The 20224-nt window shown below is 42.3% G+C and overlaps 1 protein-coding gene across 10 annotated transcripts in view; it reads right to left on the reverse strand.

Moving 5' to 3' along the window:
• Nucleotides 1-20224, reverse strand: part of TCF12 (transcription factor 12) — a 440208-nt gene that overhangs the window by 44867 nt on the left and 375117 nt on the right. For 7 of the 10 annotated variants that reach the window (XM_069765926.1, XM_069765930.1, XM_069765927.1 and 4 more), the window contains exon 8: nucleotides 19577-19629. In XM_069765926.1, the coding sequence (XP_069622027.1) occupies nucleotides 19577-19629 (53 nt within the window). Of the gene's footprint in view, nucleotides 1-1676; nucleotides 1697-5458; nucleotides 5631-19576; nucleotides 19630-20224 lie in introns of those variants that run through there. The other 3 variants (XM_069765934.1, XM_069765935.1, XM_069765936.1) reach the window with 3 other exon arrangements.

Here is a 20224-nt window from a genome sequence, read left to right on the forward strand (position 1 = left end):
TCACTGACTGTGGGTACTTGACACTGGACTTCAGGCATTTTGGCATTTCCTTCTCCCCAGTCTTCCTCCAGACTCTGGCACCTTGATTTCCGAATGACATGCAAAATTTGCTTTCATCAGAAAAAAGTACTTGGGACCACTTAGCAACAGTCCAGTGCTGCTTCTCTGTAGCCCAGGTCAGGCGCCTCTGCCGCTGTTTATGGTTCAAAAGTGGCTTTACCTGGGGAATGCGGCACCTGTAGCCCATTTCCTGCACACGCCTGTGCACGGTGGCTCTGGATGTTTCCACACCATACTCAGTCCACTGCTTCCTCAGGTTCCCCAAGGTCTGGAATCGGTCCTTCTCCACAATCTTCCTCAGGGTCCGGTCTCCTCTTCTCGTTGTACAGCGTTTTCTGCCACATTGTTTCCTTCCAACAGACTTACCATTGAGGTGCCTTGATACAGCACTCTGGGAACAGCCTATTTGTTGAGAAATTTCTTTCTGGGTCTTACCCTCTTGCTTGAGGGTGTCAATAATGGCCTTCTTGACATCTGTCAGGTCGCTAGTCTTACCCATGATGGGGGTTTTGAGTAATGAACCAGGCAGGGAGTTTATAAAAGCCTCAGGTATCTTTTGCATGTGTTTAGAGTTAATTAGTTGATTCAGAAGATTAGGGTAATAGGTCGTTTAGAGAACCTTTTCTTGATATGCTAATTTATTGAGACAGGTTTTTTTGGGTTATCAGGAGTTGTATGCCAAAATCATCAGTATTAAAACAATAAAAGACCTGACAAATTTCAGTTGGTGGATAATGAATCTATAATATATGAAAGTTTAATTGTAATCATTACATTATGGTAAATAATGAAATTTAACACTATATGCTAATTTTTTGAGAAGGACCTGTATAAGAGCCAGCACTAATCAGAGCTGTGCGCATCCTCCAGCTACGTGACATTTATACAGCTTTATTGGAGGTTGCCATTGTAAATACTTTTAGCCAGCACTTTGTATATAATCTTTAGGATGGGCCAGTCTCACTTATGCAGCAGGGGGCCTATGGTGCACGCTCGGGGGTCTAGATATTTAGGCTACTCTCACTGTATTGATTTGGTGCCAATTTTGAATATGTATTTTACGGCACTGAAAAAAGAACTATAAATCTATCAAATTTGCCTTTATAGTAGTTCGCTTCCTCTTTTATTCGGATACAAAAACCTGACCAAATCTTTAGCATAAAATACATTTGAATAATCATGATCCTCACAATAATTTTCTAAATGTAATGCTTAAAAAAAAAAAAGATACATTTCTTTACTGATACACAGCCTTACAGGTATAACTTGTAATTATATGGTGCAAAAATCTTTTAAAGAATCTGCTCTAAATTACTCGAGTGCTTATAAATACTTTTTGAATTAGTATAATTTTACTGCTGTTAAGCAAACGTACTTAAAAAAAAAAGAGGAAAAAAAAAAAGCCGCCATATTATGGACAGCACTTGTGCCAGTTACAATAATTCACATCAAAGAGCTGGAGAAGCACAAAAGTGAGTGATGTGGTTGTAGAGATTTCATTACAGCCAGATGTGGAGAAATACAACTTCGAAGGGGGAAAATACAGACAAAAATTAGTTGTAAAAAAAAAAAAAAAAATCCTGTAAATGTAAAACAGATGTCTGTCATCTAATCACCTGCAAATAAGTTTCCTATTTAATGGAGGGATCACAAGTTTTTCTCCTTGCTTTGTATAACCTATGAGATAGATTAAGAAAGTCACGTGTTGTATGTGCAGACAGTAATATCCATCAACAGATAGCTTTGCAAATTTTACATTGATCATGCGAGCGAGTACAACAATATAGCTTTGGTGCCATGTGCCACTTGTAAAACCACACCGAACACAGACAAACAATCAGTTCGGGTTTAATTCGTTTATAAGCAGCGGATCAATGACACTTGTGTGAGCGTCCATGGCTGTTATATTTCCACTGTTCTCCGGATTATACTTTATTTTGTGTCCAACTGAACTGGGCGATTTTTATTAAAACCCTCTAACTTTTTTAGAAAGAAGTTTAGAGGAAAGGCTATACACCGCAGGTCTTTTTAAAACATGACAAGGCCTAGTAGCCAAAAGGGGCTGCATCCGCACAACACATCAGGTCATGAAAATCCATTCTCTCAGTTGAAGAGGATAATCAGCTTACCAAATGTAGACATAAAACCTGCTTATGTTGGGAACAGAAAAAATATATTTTTTTTTCTTTAAGTCTGTATTTAACATTTGCAGTGTTTCCTTTACTTTTCCAACACCTTCTACTTCCGACAGTCCTCAAAGCACATCTACATCTTGCCAAATCGAACAGGTGAATGCTACTAATTGTCCCCACATCTGTGTGCGGCTGGCTGGTAGACATAGGAAGGCTGGCCATTTACATGGTATAGGTCCAGTAACTACTGAAAAATGTAATCCAAAAGACCGAACAGTAAGAATGGCCACACTTGGCCGCAATGACTGCACTCACAATAACGCTGATAACGGCAGGTCACCATTTATCTATTTGAATAGAACTTATCGGCACACAAAAGGGGAAATAAATTCAAACACAAAACCCCCCACAATAAAGCGGAGTGAGGAGGAAAGTACACTCTACAAACTCAGTCGCTTTTGCATTAAATGCCAATTGCAGCCAAGTTTGAAGCAAAGTAAAATGACAACAAACTGAGTAACTAAAGGAAATATTATATCTGGCAAAGTTCTGCTAAAGCGTAACAGTCTGCAGGTTAGCATCTGTTTCTCGCATCCGGACGTGGGACTTGCTAAGTTCACTCAGTCGTGTCTGTGAAAGGCTTTAAAATGAGAACATGTGTGATACAAACTGACTGAAGAACACGATAGAGTGTGTGATCGCAGCTAATCCATACACTAATGCGACAGCTTGGTTAGCCACACATTTGGTTTAATATTGAGAAATACAATTAAGAAGGTTGTGAGAGATTACCGTAATTAGAATATTTTTATGCAAAACAAACCGATCCGAATATGTTGTAAAAAAAAAAAATTCAGCAAGACGGTAGACAATGTAAAAGCTACTACATGCAAGGCAATAATGGCATAAAACAAACAACATCTGCAGTAATAAATGGAAATTGTTCTTCACCTTACTGTAAATAACACATCCACTTTAGGAACAGCAGATAACTCAGTTCAGGTTTTTAGGAACCTGAAAACTCATTTTCTTCCCCTAAAGTAACCTGCATCTAGAATGTAAATAGGGCAGTACAAGCACGGGAGGGGGTGTTATCCTTAGGAAATGACCATTAAGTAATGCCTGCAGGACTGAAAGGAGATGAAATGCAGAGATTAGGCAAGTATTTATAGTACAGACACAGACCTACATCCAGCAGGCCAGTGTCATGCTAGTCTTCTCCCTAGTCACTGAAGGCTGGGGGCTGGGTATAACAGGTCCTCATACACCATAGGAGTGAGAACAATATCGGGACAAGATCACTTCAACTTAGAAGCTTTTATCGAAAACTTGGTAAACTGTGAAAAGTGCTATTTATATTCTGTCCGCCCACCACTAATTTGCATTACGGTTCCACCAGAGTAAGGTAACGACATAGCATACTAGTGACTGCACTTCTGCTCCCATGAAGCGCACATACAATATGATTTCCACCTGTGTTCGTTAATATATTGAATTAGTGGATCAGAGTTATTAATATAATAATAATAATTTTTATTTATATAGCGCCAACATATTCCGCAGCGCTTTACAAATTCTAGAGGGGACTTGTACAGACAATAGACATTACAGCATAACAGAAATCACAGTTCAAAATAGATACCAAGAGGAGTGAGGGCCCTGCTCGCAAGCTTACAAACTATGGGGAAAAGGGGAGACACGAGAGGTGGATGATAACAAATGCTTTAGTTATTCGGACCAGCTATAGTGTAAAGCTGCATGAACCAGTTACCTGCCTAAGTATGTAACAGTACAGACACAGAGGGCTAATACTGCATAAAGTGTATGAGAACATGATGCGAGGAACTTTTTTTTTTAATTATTATAAATAGGCCACACAGGGATAGTTAGGTTAATGCATTGAGGCGGTAGGCCAGTCTGAACAAATGAGTTTTTAGGGCACGCTTAAAACTGTGGGGATTGGGGATTAATCGTATTAAAGGATAAACTGTGTGCCTTCCTTTTCTGCATCGAGTTTCATTCTCCAGCTAGTAAAGTGCGAACACACATTATCCTATACAGATTAGGCTTTTGTTTAGACCATTTTATAAACCAGGGTTACCCACCATCTATAGCAGTCCAGACCCTCAAATATATGCATATGGGTGCACTATCCAGATTTATTACTGCCAGATCTATAACCAGCAAGTTTTAGAAAGGCATCTAGACAAGACTACCTATTAATTGTAGTTCACCAATTACTAGGGCGTAGAAAAGTGACCTAGACTAATGGCAATACACATGGTACACATTTTCAAAGCAGCATTTCTGTTTAGAACCAGACCCTCGGAAGTCTGGAAATACTTAATGAGATCAAAGCTTTTCCCCCTTTTTTTATGTTGTGCTGACATAGAACAAAGAGAAGACTGCGTTTTAAAACTTCTTAGTACTATCTACATAACTAATCAAACTCTGAGCCCATAAAGATTTATAGTAGAAGCCACGAGACGTGGACAAAACACAGAAAATGATTTCAATCACTTCACAAAAGCCTTCGTGGGATTAACGCTACGTCCTCTAAACAAAATAAAAGAAAAAAAAAAAAGTTTGATTTTTCCACCACTATCTGTAATGACAGTAAAACATCGTTTACAGTCTACTACTACAAGAATTAAAGAAACTGAGAAAAGTACAACAAATGCATCTCAACTGGACTGTCACCACATCAAACAAGACACAGAAAAAATGACACTGCGTCTATTTATGAAGAAACCAGTGCATTTAGGAAAGAAAGAGCGTATTGTCACCATGGTCAATATGCCGAGCCGATTAGAAGCAGATGGAATAACATCACAACCCGGGCAGTGAACCGCAAAGTCTAAACAGGAAAAAGGAATCGTACTGGCTGGGGAACACAGTTTCCTTAATCATTCCCAGAAATGTGTAGATTTTTGGTACAGGATGAGCCACCTTGATACTTTCTGTAACTTTTCACAAAATAAAAGTAAACAAAAAACAAACAAAACTATTCTAAATAAAGTTAATATAGTACACACCAAACTATACAGAAAGGGTAAACTACATACTACTTAATCAATAGTAATAAACATGTTATTTTTTACATTACACAGTAACGTAATAGAAAAACACTTCAGAAAACTCACTGCCTGTTCCACAAACACAAATGGAGTGCATCATATAATAAGCAGAACATAGAACAATGCAGCAATACCCCTGAGGGTAAATGTGGAGATCATTACTAATCTGAGAATGGAACAAAGTCTCACCGTCTTGCCATTGTAGTAGTACATCAAAGAATTGCTGCCCACTCCAGCGACGGGGTACGCACAATACATGGTGGTGTGGCAGGGATTCTAGGCTCCAGACCCCGGAATACATCCACCCGACCACACAGTAATTCCGACAGTACTAGGCGGACTCAGTCCACACATGGATCTACTCAAAAGAAACTTATGCAAAACAGGGCTGAACCATCCCCACACAGAAATAGGGGGAGGGCAACGACATACAGTAATCTCTTTCAATCCTTATCACACCCTGATTTCTGGAGTGGAAATTCCATAAAGGAGATCCGAAGAGTGAAACACAGCTTCACCATATCAAAGCTGGCTCTTTATTCATTTCTAAAGAGTGAGCCAGTGTAAACTTTGCCCACAGATAGAGGATTTACGATTTTTTTGTTAATGAGATCATAGCACTTGTAGCAGCAGAGCCCTAGCATGCAGCAGGACAGCACCACCACCATCTGGTGGGACAGACATAGCCACTAAGCTGCTACACTGCACACTACTGCAGCTGGGGAACTGTCAGGTAACAATGACAGCGGAGAGAGCGGTGTGTGTGCAGAAAGTACACCGCCATCACTACAGAGAAACTAATGATTACAGGTCAATGATCAACGACACTGCCAGGATCTCTAAGGCTGTGTGCACACATTGCGGATTTTGATGCGGATCCGCAGCGTTTTTGGACACGCAGAATGGCATCAAATCCGCAGTGTAGTGCACAAGCAATGTTAGTCACTGGGAAACTGAGAATTGCTGTGCACATGCTGGAGAAAAAAACGTGCAGATCTGCAGCGTTTTATTTTCCGAAGACTGTCAATTCCTTTTGCGGATCTGCAGCGTTTTGCACCCATTGATTTCCATTGTGTCATTCAAATTTGCAGCAAAACCGCGGGTTTAAAAAAGATCTACGGATTTTCTGCGGAGTTGCCTGCGAGAAACACTGCAGATCGGGAGGACGAGTGTGCAGGCGGAGAATGTGCCGAGACTGTGTGTGTGTGTAGAGATGTGCGTGTCTGTGTGCAGGTGTTTGTGTGTGTGCGGGGCTGTGTGTAGGCAGGCATCGTCCGAGGTGACTACTAGTCCCATCTGGCTATGCCTGCTACAGGGACAGCTAGCCGGATCATGGGACAGTAGTAGTCCCATCATCCGGCTACTGTGTTCAAGTGTAAAAAAAAAAAAAAAAAAACACTTACACACATACAGTGCATACAACACATACTCACCAATCACCTAGTCCCCGACTCCCTCGGTCACTTGTAAAAAAATAATAATAAACCAATAGTATACTCCCTGATCCAATGTAATTCATTTAATAACGAATGTCCCACGACGATCTCCCATGGAGAGCTGTCACATCGACAGATGTGAACGCTCTCCAGGGGCTCTGGTGATACAGTGACAGGAGGTAATCCTCTGCACTGTATCCCTCCACCGCTGTGAGTGCAGAGTTCATACTGTCACTTGTGGCACTGCTGATTGGGAAAGTTCTCACGCAGCAGTGCCGTAAAGCAAGAGCCCATTGAACCCTCAGTGATAACAGCGAAGGAGCCATTATCTCCTGTCAGTGTGTCACTGGAGGCCTATAGAGCAGTCACATTTCCTGATGTGACAGCTCTATAGGGGAGATCGTCGTGGGACACATTATTAAATGGACTGCGTTGGACCAGGGAGTATTTGTGTTGGTTTATTATTTTTTCTTTTTTGCAGGAGAGCGAGGGCGTCGCATGGATTGGCATAACAATAAAGATGGCAAAAGAGTGTGGTGTTTTATTTCATTAAAATACTTTATTATGGCTGTGTCTTTATTTAACCCATTAACAACTATAGGATTAGTAATAGATAGGTATCTTATTGACGCCTCTCCATTACTAAGCCAGCTTGATGTCACCTTGCAATTCAAAGGTGGCATCAACTCCCAACTATTACCCCATATGCCACAGCTACAGGGTAGTGGGAAGAGAGAGGCTAAGTGCCAGAATTAGCGCATTTTAGAGATGCACCATTTCTGGGGCGGCTGGGAGCTGGCGTTTGCAGCTGGGGGGGGGGGGGGGGAAACAACATCCATGGCCACTTCCTAGGCTATGAATATCAGCTCACAGCCTTTTCTGGCTATTAATTATAGGGGGACCCCATGACATTTTTTTGGGGGGGTCCCCCTATTTTAATAGCCAGTAAAGGCTAAGTATACAGCTGCGGGCTGAGATTCATAGCCTGGGAAGATCCATGGGTATTAACCCCTTCCCAGGCTATAAACATCGGCCCCCAGTCACTGGCTTTCCCTCTCTGGCACAGAAAATTACGCGGGAGCCCACACAATTGTTTTGTAAACTAAACAGATATTACGTTTAAGGCCGAGGTCACATTTGCGAGAAACTCGCACGAGTCTCGCACTACAATACCCGGCACCCGGGACCGGAGTGTGGGACTGCATGTATTTCTATGCAGCTGAACACTCTGGGCCGAGATCCGGCGGCAGTGTCGGGTATTGAGGTGCGAGACTTGTCCGACTTTCTCGTAAGTGTGACCCCGGTCTAACTCTTTATGTACCATTTTATTATGTTTATTACTAAACATCGGGCTTGGTATTATCGATCCATCTAGCAACAGATGTATCTATCCATCTATATTTGTATATATCTATAGATAGATATATTGATAGAAAGTTAGATAGATAGCTCGATATGGGATAGATAGATCTATAGATAGCTAGATCTATAGAGCCATCTAACCATCTATAGATCTATCCATCCCATATCTATCTATCTATCTATCTATCTATCTATCTATCTATCTCCCTCTTGCAAAACTCTCCCCGCTCCAATCTGTCCTGAATGCTGCAGCCAGGATCATATTCCTCACCAACCGTTACACCGATGCCTCTACCCTGTGCCAGTCATTACACTGGCTACCCATCCACTCCAGAATCCAGTACAAAACTACTACCCTCATCCACAAAGCACTCCATGGCTCAGCACCACCCTACATCTCCTCCCTGGTCTCAGTCTACCACCCTACCCGTGCCCTCCGCTCCGCTAATGACCTCAGGTTAGCATCCTCAATAATCAGAACCTCCCACTCCCGTCTCCAAGACTTTACACGTGCTGCGCCGATTCTTTGGAATGCACTACCTAGGTTAATACGATTAATCCCCAATCCCCACAGTTTTAAGCGTGCCCTAAAAACTCATTTGTTCAGACTGGCCTACCGCCTCAATGCATTAACCTAACGATCCCTGTGTGGCCTATTTATAATAAAAAAAAAAAAAAAAAAAAGGTTCCTCGCATCATGTTCTCATACACTTTATGCAGTATTAGCCCTCTGTGTCTGTACTGCTACATACTTAGGCAGGTAACTGGTTCATGCAGCTTTACATGAACACCTGAGCCTTACACTATAGCTGGCCCGAATAACTAAAGCAATTGTTACCATCCACCTCTCGTGTCTCCCCTTTTCCCCATAGTTTGTAAGCTTGCGAGCAGGGCCCTCACTCCTCCTGGTATCTGTTTTGAACTGTATTTCTGTTATGCTGTAATGTTTATTGTCTGTACAAGTCCCCTCTATAATTTGTAAAGCGCTGCGGAATATGTTGGCGCTATATAAATAAAATTATTATTATTATTATTATTATCTATCTATCTATCTATCTATCTATCTATCTATCTATCTATCTATCTATCTATCTATCTATCCCATATTTATCTATCTATCCATCCATGTGTGTATGTAAACATTATTGTTCAATGAAGTATGTAAATGAAGAGGTTAAACAAGAAATGACATCACTTTTTTTTGTTAACTAATAGTTCTTTATTTAGCTTGCAAAAATGCATACAAATACGCATGAAAAAAAAAACGCATGAGAATTCGCATCAAAAATGTGTGGATTTTTACCTGCATTTTCTGCCAAGAGATGCAGAATCTGCGCCCAAAAATCCACAAGCAAATCTGCAATGGGTGCATATACCCTAAAGTACCCACATCGAAAAACTAAAGCAAAAAACTACTGCCATATAACGGTAAAGGAGAAAGTAGTCACACAGACAGGAACACTTCAACAGTATTTTTCCTGCGACACTTGCACAATAAAAAAAAAAAAAAAAAAAAAACCACAAGCACAGCACAATGCAGAGTGCAGAAGTAAGGGTGAAAGTCACACATCAGTTGAAGTTGGGGTTAAGCCGACATGTGCCCCAGTCCTAGCAGGTTGGAGCACAAGGAGATATTGGGACAGCTTATCACTCACTATCTTTTTTGAGCCAATAAAAATGCCTAAAATGCGAAAATAGGCAGTATCCTGTCCATTCAATGTTCGCTCACTAGTTCTATAGGAAATCTCTGCTAACTCCTGCATGTTGAGGTGTTGTCATTAGCGAGGATAGGACCACCAATACAATTTAGTACAAAAAGAATTAAAGGGAACCTGTCACCCCCAAAATCGAAGATGAGCTAATCCCACCGGCATCAGGGGCTTATCTATAGCATTCTGTAATGCTGTAGAAAAGCCCCTGATGTATCCTGAAAGATGAGAAAAAGAGGTTAGATTATACTTACTTGGGGGGGGGGGGGGGGGGCGGTCCGCTTCGGCGCCTCCCATCTTCATAGGATGACATCCTCTTCTGGTCTTCACGCTGTGGCTCCGGCGCAGACATACTTTGTCTGCCCTGTTGAGGGCAGAGCAAAGTACTGCAGTGCGCAGGCGCCGGGAAAGGTCAGAGAGGCCCAACACCTCTGCACTGCAGTACTTTGCTCTGCCCTCAACAGGGCAGACAAAGTACTCCTGCGCCGGAGCTGCAGCGTGAAGACAAAAAGAGGACGTGATCGTAAGAAGATGGGAGGCCCCGGACCGCGAGGCCCATCGGACCGGACCGCCCCCCCCAGGTGAGTATAATCTAACCTCTTTTTCTCATCATTCAGGATACATCAGGGGATATCTACAGAATTACAGAATGCTGTAGGTAAGCCCCTGATGCCGGTGGGCTTAGCTCATCTTCGATTTTGGGGGTGACAGGTTCCCTTTAAGAGAATAACACCCCTCAACACATGACGATGCATCTGTAGCTGACATGATGAAGAATTGGCCATGATCGATGTGGCCACTGATTATGCCCACTAGACCTCCTAGATGCTGCTGTCAGCAGCATGTAGACTGTTAATCAAGGGACGGAGCTGTCTTATGAACCTCATCGGTACCCCAAGATCATGACACTGAGGTACCAATGGTTGCCATGGCATTCACGGTCAAGTAATGGCACGAGGGTTTGCCAGCTATGATGGCTTGTTAGGATGTTTACAATATTTTACCGGAAATTTCTTTCATTCATTACAGTTCACATTAATTTTGTGGAGCAGATGAAGGTTACCAAACTACCTGACAGCAGGCGCTGGGAAGTTTTGCTGTTTTTTTTTTTTTTTTTATGGTAGCAATTTGTGGGAAGTCACGTTAAGGGCTCGATCACACTGGCGAGTAGCCAGCGTGTAACTTGGACGAGTGGCATCTGATGCTTCGTAGGATAGCACTTGCTCCAATGTTATACTATGGAGCAGTGACGACTAATGTTTATTTTATCATGCTGAGATCCGCATGATAAAAAAAAAAAATCAATGCATGCTGCGAATGGCAGCGTATAAAGGACGGCGCACACTCATACAAGTCTATGGGTGCGTGCATAACATCAGATTACACTTGTATGCCATCCAAGTAAAGTCTGATATATGCCGACTCACAGAGTGGAGAACATGGAGAAATTAAGCTCTCCATCTTCTCCATACCTGTGATCCAATTCTTGCAGGTGAGGGAATGCGATCACAGTAAAATGACATTCAGATCACGCGAGCAACAGAGTTTGAGCCGAGGGTCATTTACATATAGTATCCAATTCTCTTGCATGTTGGATGTTATTAACTTTTTGTCCAGTATAACAATTTGGTTTAAGAGTATAATCAAAGTTGGAACATTGCTAATTTTTCTAAATTTGGAGAATTTCTGATACTTTTCTAAATAAATGCAAAATATAATAATACCCTAAATTTACTTTAAGGTACCAAGAATAAAAAAAAATATCTCAGGATCACTGGGATAAGTGAAACATTTCAGAGTTATTGCCACTTAAAATGACAAGTCAGATCTTAAACATGTGGCCTGGTCACTACCGGATTAAGGATGGTTTCACACAAGTTTTGGGGTCCATGTATTGACTGATGCACAGATCAGTCACAGGTCTCTCAACCCAAACTCTGCTTCATATGCATATATGAGGCCAGTGCAAAAGTCGCAGTCCGTTACACAGACCATGACAGATGGACATGTAAATGCAGAGTAATGATGTTATTTTACCATTTACAGCACATGACAATGGATGGATTTGTACTATTTAAAAAGAAAATTTTTTATTAGCTTAAGTTTAGTATTGAAAAACACACAAAAAAACAAAACAAAACATAACTGACATAAACCTGCCAAAAGGCATCTATCTGGGGTGCTATAGGGCTGCCCCACATTAGATTTTGGGGATTGTACATCCTGCTTTAACAGACATAGAAAAGGATACAAAACGGCACACACCATCAGTCCTACAAGCACACAACCAAAGCATGTCAGCCCTCAGAAACAGAGGCCTTTTAAAAATGACATGTAAAACAATGGCTGCAATAAAAGCAACAAGACAACGGATCATGATTTAATTATATATACACCTAGTATTTAATCTAGAAGAAAGAGGACAAATGTGTAATAAACTACTGTACACAGTTAATTATTATGAGGAACATAAGTTATCAGGCTCACTAGATTTTTTTTTCATTTATTTTTTTTTTTACATGAGAGCCTAATCTTGTGTTTTTTGTTTTGCTTTCTGCTAATACTCTAAAACTATTCCAACCTCAACTTAATCACTATAGAGGGTTAATCCGCCTAGCCTCTCTGACATATTAAGCCAGCTGTAGACAGAGTTGACTTTTTCAACTTTATTTCAGACACTATGTCGTCAGCAAAGCATCAATGAACTGACCTGCACTCCTAACCCAAATTGTTTCCATTCACAAGCCAGCACTGTGCAGCTAAGCAAACAGATTCCATGGTCTGACGCACAGGGAGGCCCGTCTAATTACAGATGGAAAGCTACCTGTTAACGTACTTGCGTTCCGATGTGGGTGGCGTACTACAGTGGTACACAAGTGGACGCCATTGTATTCAAGATTTAGAACATCATTTCTAATATAAAAGATCCTAGCTGCTTAGTCCTGGCCTCATGATGTGTCATCTCTAATATGCCAGCCTTACACTTGTCACTCGCGTTATGCTGTCCAAAATAACAGGAAACATGAATCAGTTTAACCATACAATTACAGCCAGGTATTGTTTATCTCTTAAACAATCCGAAGTTTCAGAGAAAACATCATTTATAAAGAGAAACGCCTAGTCCGGCGCTGGCGGCAGGCCAGCTTCTCCCCACACCTCTTTAGTGGATTGACAGTTCTCTATGCACGCATGGGAGAGACCTGTCAATCACTGGAGCGGGGTGGGATGACGACCGAGGGGTGACATTTTTAAAAATGGCTTCAAGTGAATCTGATCAATCTGTTCCTCATAATAATCAGCTGCGTACAGCGGTCTGTTTCACATGTTTCTTGTAAACTAAGGCTACTTTCACATTAGCGTCGGAATCTCCCCGTCGCAATGCGTCGGGGAGAGATTCCGACGCTAGCGTTTAACACATTGCACAATGGAGGCAGCGGATGCATTTCTCCGGCGCATCCGCTGCCCCATTGTAAGGTGCGGGGAGGTGGGGGCGGTCCGTCAGGAGCAAAAAACGTTACATGTAGCGTTTTTTGCTCCCGACGGTCCGCAAAAGCACGACGGATGCGACGTGTGGCAATCCGTCGCAAATGCGTCGTCAATACAAGTCTATGGGGAAAAAACGCATCCTGCAAGCACTTTTGCAGGATGCGTTTTTTCTGCATAACGACGCATTGTGACGGATTGCAGAAAACGCTAGTGTGAAAGTAGCCTAAAGCGTACGTGTACATGGACTTGGGGAACACTGCACCAGAGCATCTTTGGAGAAGCAAGAGGTTAATACTTTCAGCCGCCAAGTCCTTTTTGAGTTACTCTTTGGAACTGCAATGAAAATCAATTGTCATGTAAGCTTACTGTCAGTAAAGAGTATTATATTTCATCCCCACTTTACTCAAGCACTCTGAAAGACTAAATTATTCATATAATCCTGAGCTAGTATTTGCCTAGGCCTGGTAGTTTAGATGTATTATTCTAAGCAACAATACTAAGTGTATCAGGATAGAGGACGTTGGCTCATTTTCTTAGTCCTCTAGTGATCTTTAAAAAGGACATATCATGAGACAATTGTGATAATTACTAAAACATAAGAACATATCAACTAGATAATACAAGATGGCGTTAACAGAACCCAAGGATCATGTCTTACCAAAGCATTACTGACCTATCGGCATAGGGGACGCACTTTTAGGAATGACATTCAGAGCCTTGGAAAGAGGAATGGCAGAAAATGGCATCTTTATAATAAATATTTCAGTGTCTAAACATGCGTTCACGTCTAAAGAGTCCTGGCTGAGCACATCATTCACACAAGTAAATATTTAGGTTCTAACAGGACTAGGGGACTATTAACCAATACTGCCTGTGTAATAATCGCTATGTAAACATATTGAACTTACAGACCTCACAGGAAGCCGTAGAAACCACGCTGTAATGGGACATTAAAGTCTAAACATAAAATCCTATAAATATTTGTGCTGGGAATATGTATACTAGAATAGAATTTCCTACTGTGTCACGAAAAGACTTTCTAAATACTACAGAAAAGTACCGTAGGTTAAAAACTTTTCCCCCCCAGAATACTAACCTACAAAGATCAAGAAGGGTGCACTAATCTGGACTTCTGTGGAATGTTGTCAGACTAACACATTCGTATATGAAGAGCAAATGTGGAGGGAGTGTGAAAGTGTGCTCAATTATCTCATCACTGCGGCATAGCATGCGATGGCGCTGAGCGCCTCGGAGAAGGCATGGGCCCTCGCTGGGACACTCATGTCTGCTATAGCGCGTTCTTTAACCACATGCAGGGCATTTAGCTACTTCTCATTAAACTCAAACAATGCAATGTAAAAGAACTACAGAGAGCAAGTCCCTATGCTGCTGATCCTATGTAGTTTCCCTAATTAGCCTGCAGGTGGAGCCATTATCCAGACAAGACGATGCTGCACAAGAGAAACAACACGGCACTAATCAAGGAAACGAACATTTGTTGGTGAAATATAAAGAGGGTATATAGAGACCGCAAAGAGCTGTGAAACTAAATTTTCAACAGGAATCAAACATACGCAATATGTCAAAGTGCGACACTCATTCCACTCACACAATACAGGTGTTAAGGAACACGAAAAATAGGACACGAGGTTTTCAGCTTGTGTCAAAGAGAATTTGTCAGCATGATTTTGTAGTGTAAGCTTAAGACGTGGCTGGGATGGTGCGGTTATTCCGATTACACGGATACCTTTGGTGGAGAAATCCACTTTGTTTTTTCTTTAATGACAGAGTTCGGTGCACAGGGGCCGGACTGTGCACTGGGTCTTCTCGGCCGCTCCACCTGCCTCCAGTCTGTTAATGATCTGCCTCCTCGGTTTGAAATCTCAGCAGTGACCTGTTATTCATAGACGGGAGGCAGACGGAGGGGCGGGGAATCATACACGGGGAGGAGAACACCCAATGTACAGTCCGGGCCCTGTGCACCGAAATCTAATCCAGAGAAAACTTCAAAGAACAACAAAGATTTCTTCACCAAAGGTATCGATATAATCAGTATTAGGCCGGGGGCACACTTGCGAGTGTTATGCGAGAATCCACTCGGACCAGGGCATGCAGCTGCATGTATTTCTATGCAGCCACACACTCCAGTCCCGAGTGCCGGCGACAGTGCCAGATATTGATGCGCGCGTTTCTCGCATTACACTCGCAAGTGTGACCCCGGCCTTAGGCTGGAATCACACTAGTGTGTGACATCTGATGCGATATGCTAATGACACTCTGCTGCGAGCGTGAGCAGAGAGTCAGTGCACTGCGCTCCCATTCTCTTCCATGAGAGAATCGCAGCACAGGTGTGTAGGACACTGAGAAAGTCATTTTTCCATCTCCATTGCCTGTCTCAGCGCATATCCGACTGCACTGGGATAAAATCCGAATGCAGTCCGATGTTTCATACTTACCCATAGACTTGTATGGGTGCGAGTGAGCAGTCTCGCTGCAAATCGCAGCATGCGGCCATCGTTCTCTCATGCCGAATCAGCATGAGAAAATAATCGCCAATCTGCATCGCCGCATAGCATAACATTGGGCCTATAGGATAAAACACGGGATAACACTGGGCCGTGTTATACGCTCGTGTGGCCCCGGCCTTACAGAGCCATCACAGCCATGTCCTAATTTTTTATTACAAAATCATGCTGACAGGTTCTCTATAAAGGAAGAAATAGTCAATGGAGCAATTTAAATGGCTTATTTTTATCATGGTACTTTAACAAAGAGAAAAAAAAGTTTTAGAACCATCTATACTTTCATATAATGTTGGTTTACTTGGCCATTCTTCCTTAAATGTCTGGGGAACCCCATGGGGTCACAGACATGAGACTATTCAAAGGCAGAAGTGATGACCTGTTAGGCCATGTGCATACGTTGCGGATCCGCAGCAGTTTTCCATGCGGTGTACAGTACCATGTAAACCTATGGAAAACTAAATCCGCAGTGCACATGCTGCGGAAAATACTGCGCGGAAACTCTTCGGTTTATTTTCCGCAGCATGTCAATTCTTTGTGCGGATTACACCTATTCCATGATAGGAATCCGCAGGTGTAAAAACGCATGTGAAATGCGCATAAAAAAGGCTGGAAATCCACGGTTAATCCTCAGGTAAAATGCAGTGTGTTTTACCTGCGGATTTTTCAAAAACTGAGAGGAAAAATCCATACAGAAATCCGCAATGTGGGCACATAGCCTTAAGGTACCGTTACACTAAACGGTCTACCAACGATCACGACCAGCGATATGACCTGACCGTGATCGTTGGTAAGTCGTTGTGTGGTCGCTGGGGAGCTGTCACACAGACAGCTCTCTCCAGCGACCAACGATCCGGGGAAATACTTCAGCATCATTGAAACTGTCTTCAAAGATGCCGAAGTCCCCCTGCAGCACCCGGGTAACCAAAGTAAACATCGGGTTACCAAGTGCAGGGCCGCGCTTAGTAACCCGATATTTACCCTGGTTACCATTGTAAAAGTAAGAAAAAAAAAAAAACAGTACATACTCACATTCTGATGTCTGTCACGTCCCCCGGCGTCCACAGGGCTAAAACTGCTTTTGGCAGGAGCGCTGCTAATGCACGCGCTCTGGCCGACAGCTTCCCTGCACTGACTGTCAGTGCCGGCAGTAAAGCAGAGCACAGAGGTGACGTCACCGCTGTTACTGCCGGCGCTGACAGTCAGTGCAGGGAAGCTTCTCGGCAGCAGTGCATGCATTAGCAGCGCTCCTGCCAAAAGCAGTTTTAACCCGGGGGACGTGACAGACATCAGAATGTGAGTATGTACTGATTTTTTTTTTTTTTTTACTTTTACAATGGTAACCAGGGTAAATATCGGGTTACTAAGTGCGGCCCTGCGCTTAGTAACCCGATGTTTACCCTGGTTACCAGTGAAGACATCGCTGAATCGGCGTCACACACGCCGATCCAGAGATGACAGCGGGTGATCAGCGACCAAAAAAAGGTCCTGATCATTCCCCACGACCAACGATCTCCCAGGGGCCTGAACTTTGGTCGTTGCCACACATAACGAGATCGTTAGCGGGATCGTTGCTACGTCACAAAAAGCGTGACGTTGCAACGATATCCTTAATGATATCGTTATGTGTGAAGGTACCTTAAGAGCTATAGTCTGCCGATTTACCTCGCCAGGTTCGAGTCCATTATACAGCTCATTCTCACAACTATGGCTATATTCAGCCCCAGTGTGAGTCATTGTATGTAAAACTACAACAAGCAAAAAACCAGTGTTAGGGTATGTGCACACGTCAGGATTTTTTCCTGACATAATCCTGAGAATTCTGCGGTATGCGTTTTTTTTGCGGAAAAAAAACGCTAACATCTGCACAAAAAATGCGGAATGCATTCTAAATGATAGGATGCATAATGTTAGCGTTTTTTTAGCGGATTTATAGCGTTTTTATGGCGAAATTCCGCAAAAAAAACGCTAAAAATCCGGACGTGTGCACATACCCTTAATAGACGTGGTCCATCATCCCCTACACCTGGTTATAAGCAAGGACCACATATTCTGTTACTGAATATCTGGCTGCACAGTAGAAACGTCCCTGCTGCCAGGCACATTCATGTTTTATTGACATTAATAAATGTAAAAAAATGAAAGTTTTTGCAATACAAAATGAGTGCGGAGCAATGAGAAATAAGGCAGCTACAAGATATTAATGGCTTATTTAAGTTGTAAGCATCATCAGAAATGAAATAAAACTTGGAGTGTGCGGTGTTTTGGTTGCGCTGTCATTTCTAATACATTTTTTTGTTAATCTAGCAGAAATCATCTGGCTCAGAGTACAGTCTACCCTGAATTAGACACAACTGTTAAAATGTAAATTGCTAAACTATTTTTAGCTGCTGGAATGGAAGAAAAAAAAAATATTCCTAGCCTCGGGAAAATGATTTGAAGCATTGTGTTCATTTTGTTTATCAAGCAGCTATTCAGCCTCTAGTGGGGCCCAAGTGCTTAGGCAAGCAGAAGCTTTTGAGAGTGCCTGCAGCTGCAGCCCTGGCTTCCAGGTAGGCTGCAGGTTCCGAGCACAGCTGCCCCGGGCTGTACAAGCCGGATCAGCTCCATCTGCAAACAAGGTAACAAACAGATTTCAAACTCCAGCGTTATTTGTACATGAAAACTCTACAAGAAAGCCAATATTCAGACTTGAGCCATATCATCAATCCCTGATTAACGCATGTGCCCTGTGCCGCAGCGGTGAACACTACTGAGGATGCCCCATTCAAACAAAACTGCTCTGAGTTATGATGAGTTATGACTCATCCAATTGCACCTGCGCCCAAGTGTTAAGTGCTGCCAAATAAAAGCCCTCCACCATTTACACAACAAAGAGATGTGCCCCGCAAGGCAGCAAAGCTCTCCCCCTCCCCTCTCATTTGTTCTAAAATCGAGGGAAGGAACCGGGAGACACACAGAGCGACTGAGGAAAACTTCTTCCACTGAGAAGGGATTTTCATTACACGTGGATTTTTAAATGCCGATTCATTTACAAACAATTTTCCTCCGTTAAAGAATAAAGCATATTTAATTCCGCAAAACACCCCTATAGCAATAGATTATCACAGCCATTAATGGTGTTTTCCCCCCCAACCAAAACCCTTGCAACCTTTTTCATCAAAGCCCTTTATTCTCTAAGGATATATTTTCGAGCAAAGAGGGATCAACAAACTAGTTGCTTGAAAGCCTTCCTGATGCTAGGCTGAAGTTAGGAAAGGCTTAATGAAAGCTTTAAAATCCACCAGGGTTTCACACTGAACATCTGACTTGGTGATTTATGCATATTAATAACCTCAGTCCTACTGAGGCAAGCTGAGCTGTACGTGTCCTCCGAATCTTAATGTCTTCGGCTCCATTGGGATTATTACAAATGTAAATTTTGAAGATTCTTGGCTATTAATCTCTGTCTGTCCTCCTGCTCAGCAACATAATGACTAATTAAACATCAAAAGACCTGTACAGGAGATCTTCTTTGACAGCTTCTGGCCCTGTTCTCCTCCCATGAGAGGAATTCAAATGACAGGGACAAGGGGACGGGAGCATATGACGGTGCTACAAATCACTGCCGTGAATCGAAGAACTAAAAATCAAATGTGGCTCTAGACCTAATGAAGCTCTACATTGATCAAGACAGTCGGTTTATGGTCACCGCAGAAGACCAGGATAAATAATGATGGGTATGACCTATGCTTAATGGTCATAGGAACCCAATTTATGCCCCACAATATAAAGAATGCAACCAGTACTTACAGAAGAAGGCAAACCAGGGGGGACCTTTCTGATCTTCTTAGTTTGTACAGGATCTGCACATTGCAAAATCAAAAGAAAAAACAATGTAACATCATCTGCTAAAAAAAATAAGCTTATATATGTTCTACAAAATATTAATCATCATTTTTGTAGCTCAGGACACTTTCCATTATGCGCTTGCTTGTTGCTTTCTCATGGTACTTAAGCCTTTATCCAGTATATATTCTATAATACACATTTCATTGTTTTAGCGGATTTCATAGAGCCATAAAACGAATGAAACACCTGAATCCGCTCAGTTGTTCTGGACCACATAACCAAAACAAGATCTAGCTTTTACGCATGGCCAGTCTCCACCTAACTAATCCCCTTAGCATAAGGCTACAGATTTCATATTAAATAGATGAAGGTAAACGGCAGAATATATCAGGGGGTTTGCTTACAATCCAAGCTTGAGGGCCACAGTAACACAACCCTACTCCTTACCATTACATTTACACTCTGCCAACTGCAGTTAGAGTTCTAACATTGATGTCTACTTCATTCAACTACCAGGACCAACCCCAATCACGGTCACGATCTTCTCCTGCCCAGCAGTGCTCAGAAGTGCAGGGCACCACAGCACAGCCCCAATAACTTTAATAGGGC

Source organism: Ranitomeya imitator, chromosome 4, assembly GCF_032444005.1.
Source record: "Ranitomeya imitator isolate aRanImi1 chromosome 4, aRanImi1.pri, whole genome shotgun sequence".
Classification (NCBI taxonomy): Eukaryota; Metazoa; Chordata; class Amphibia; order Anura; family Dendrobatidae; genus Ranitomeya; species Ranitomeya imitator.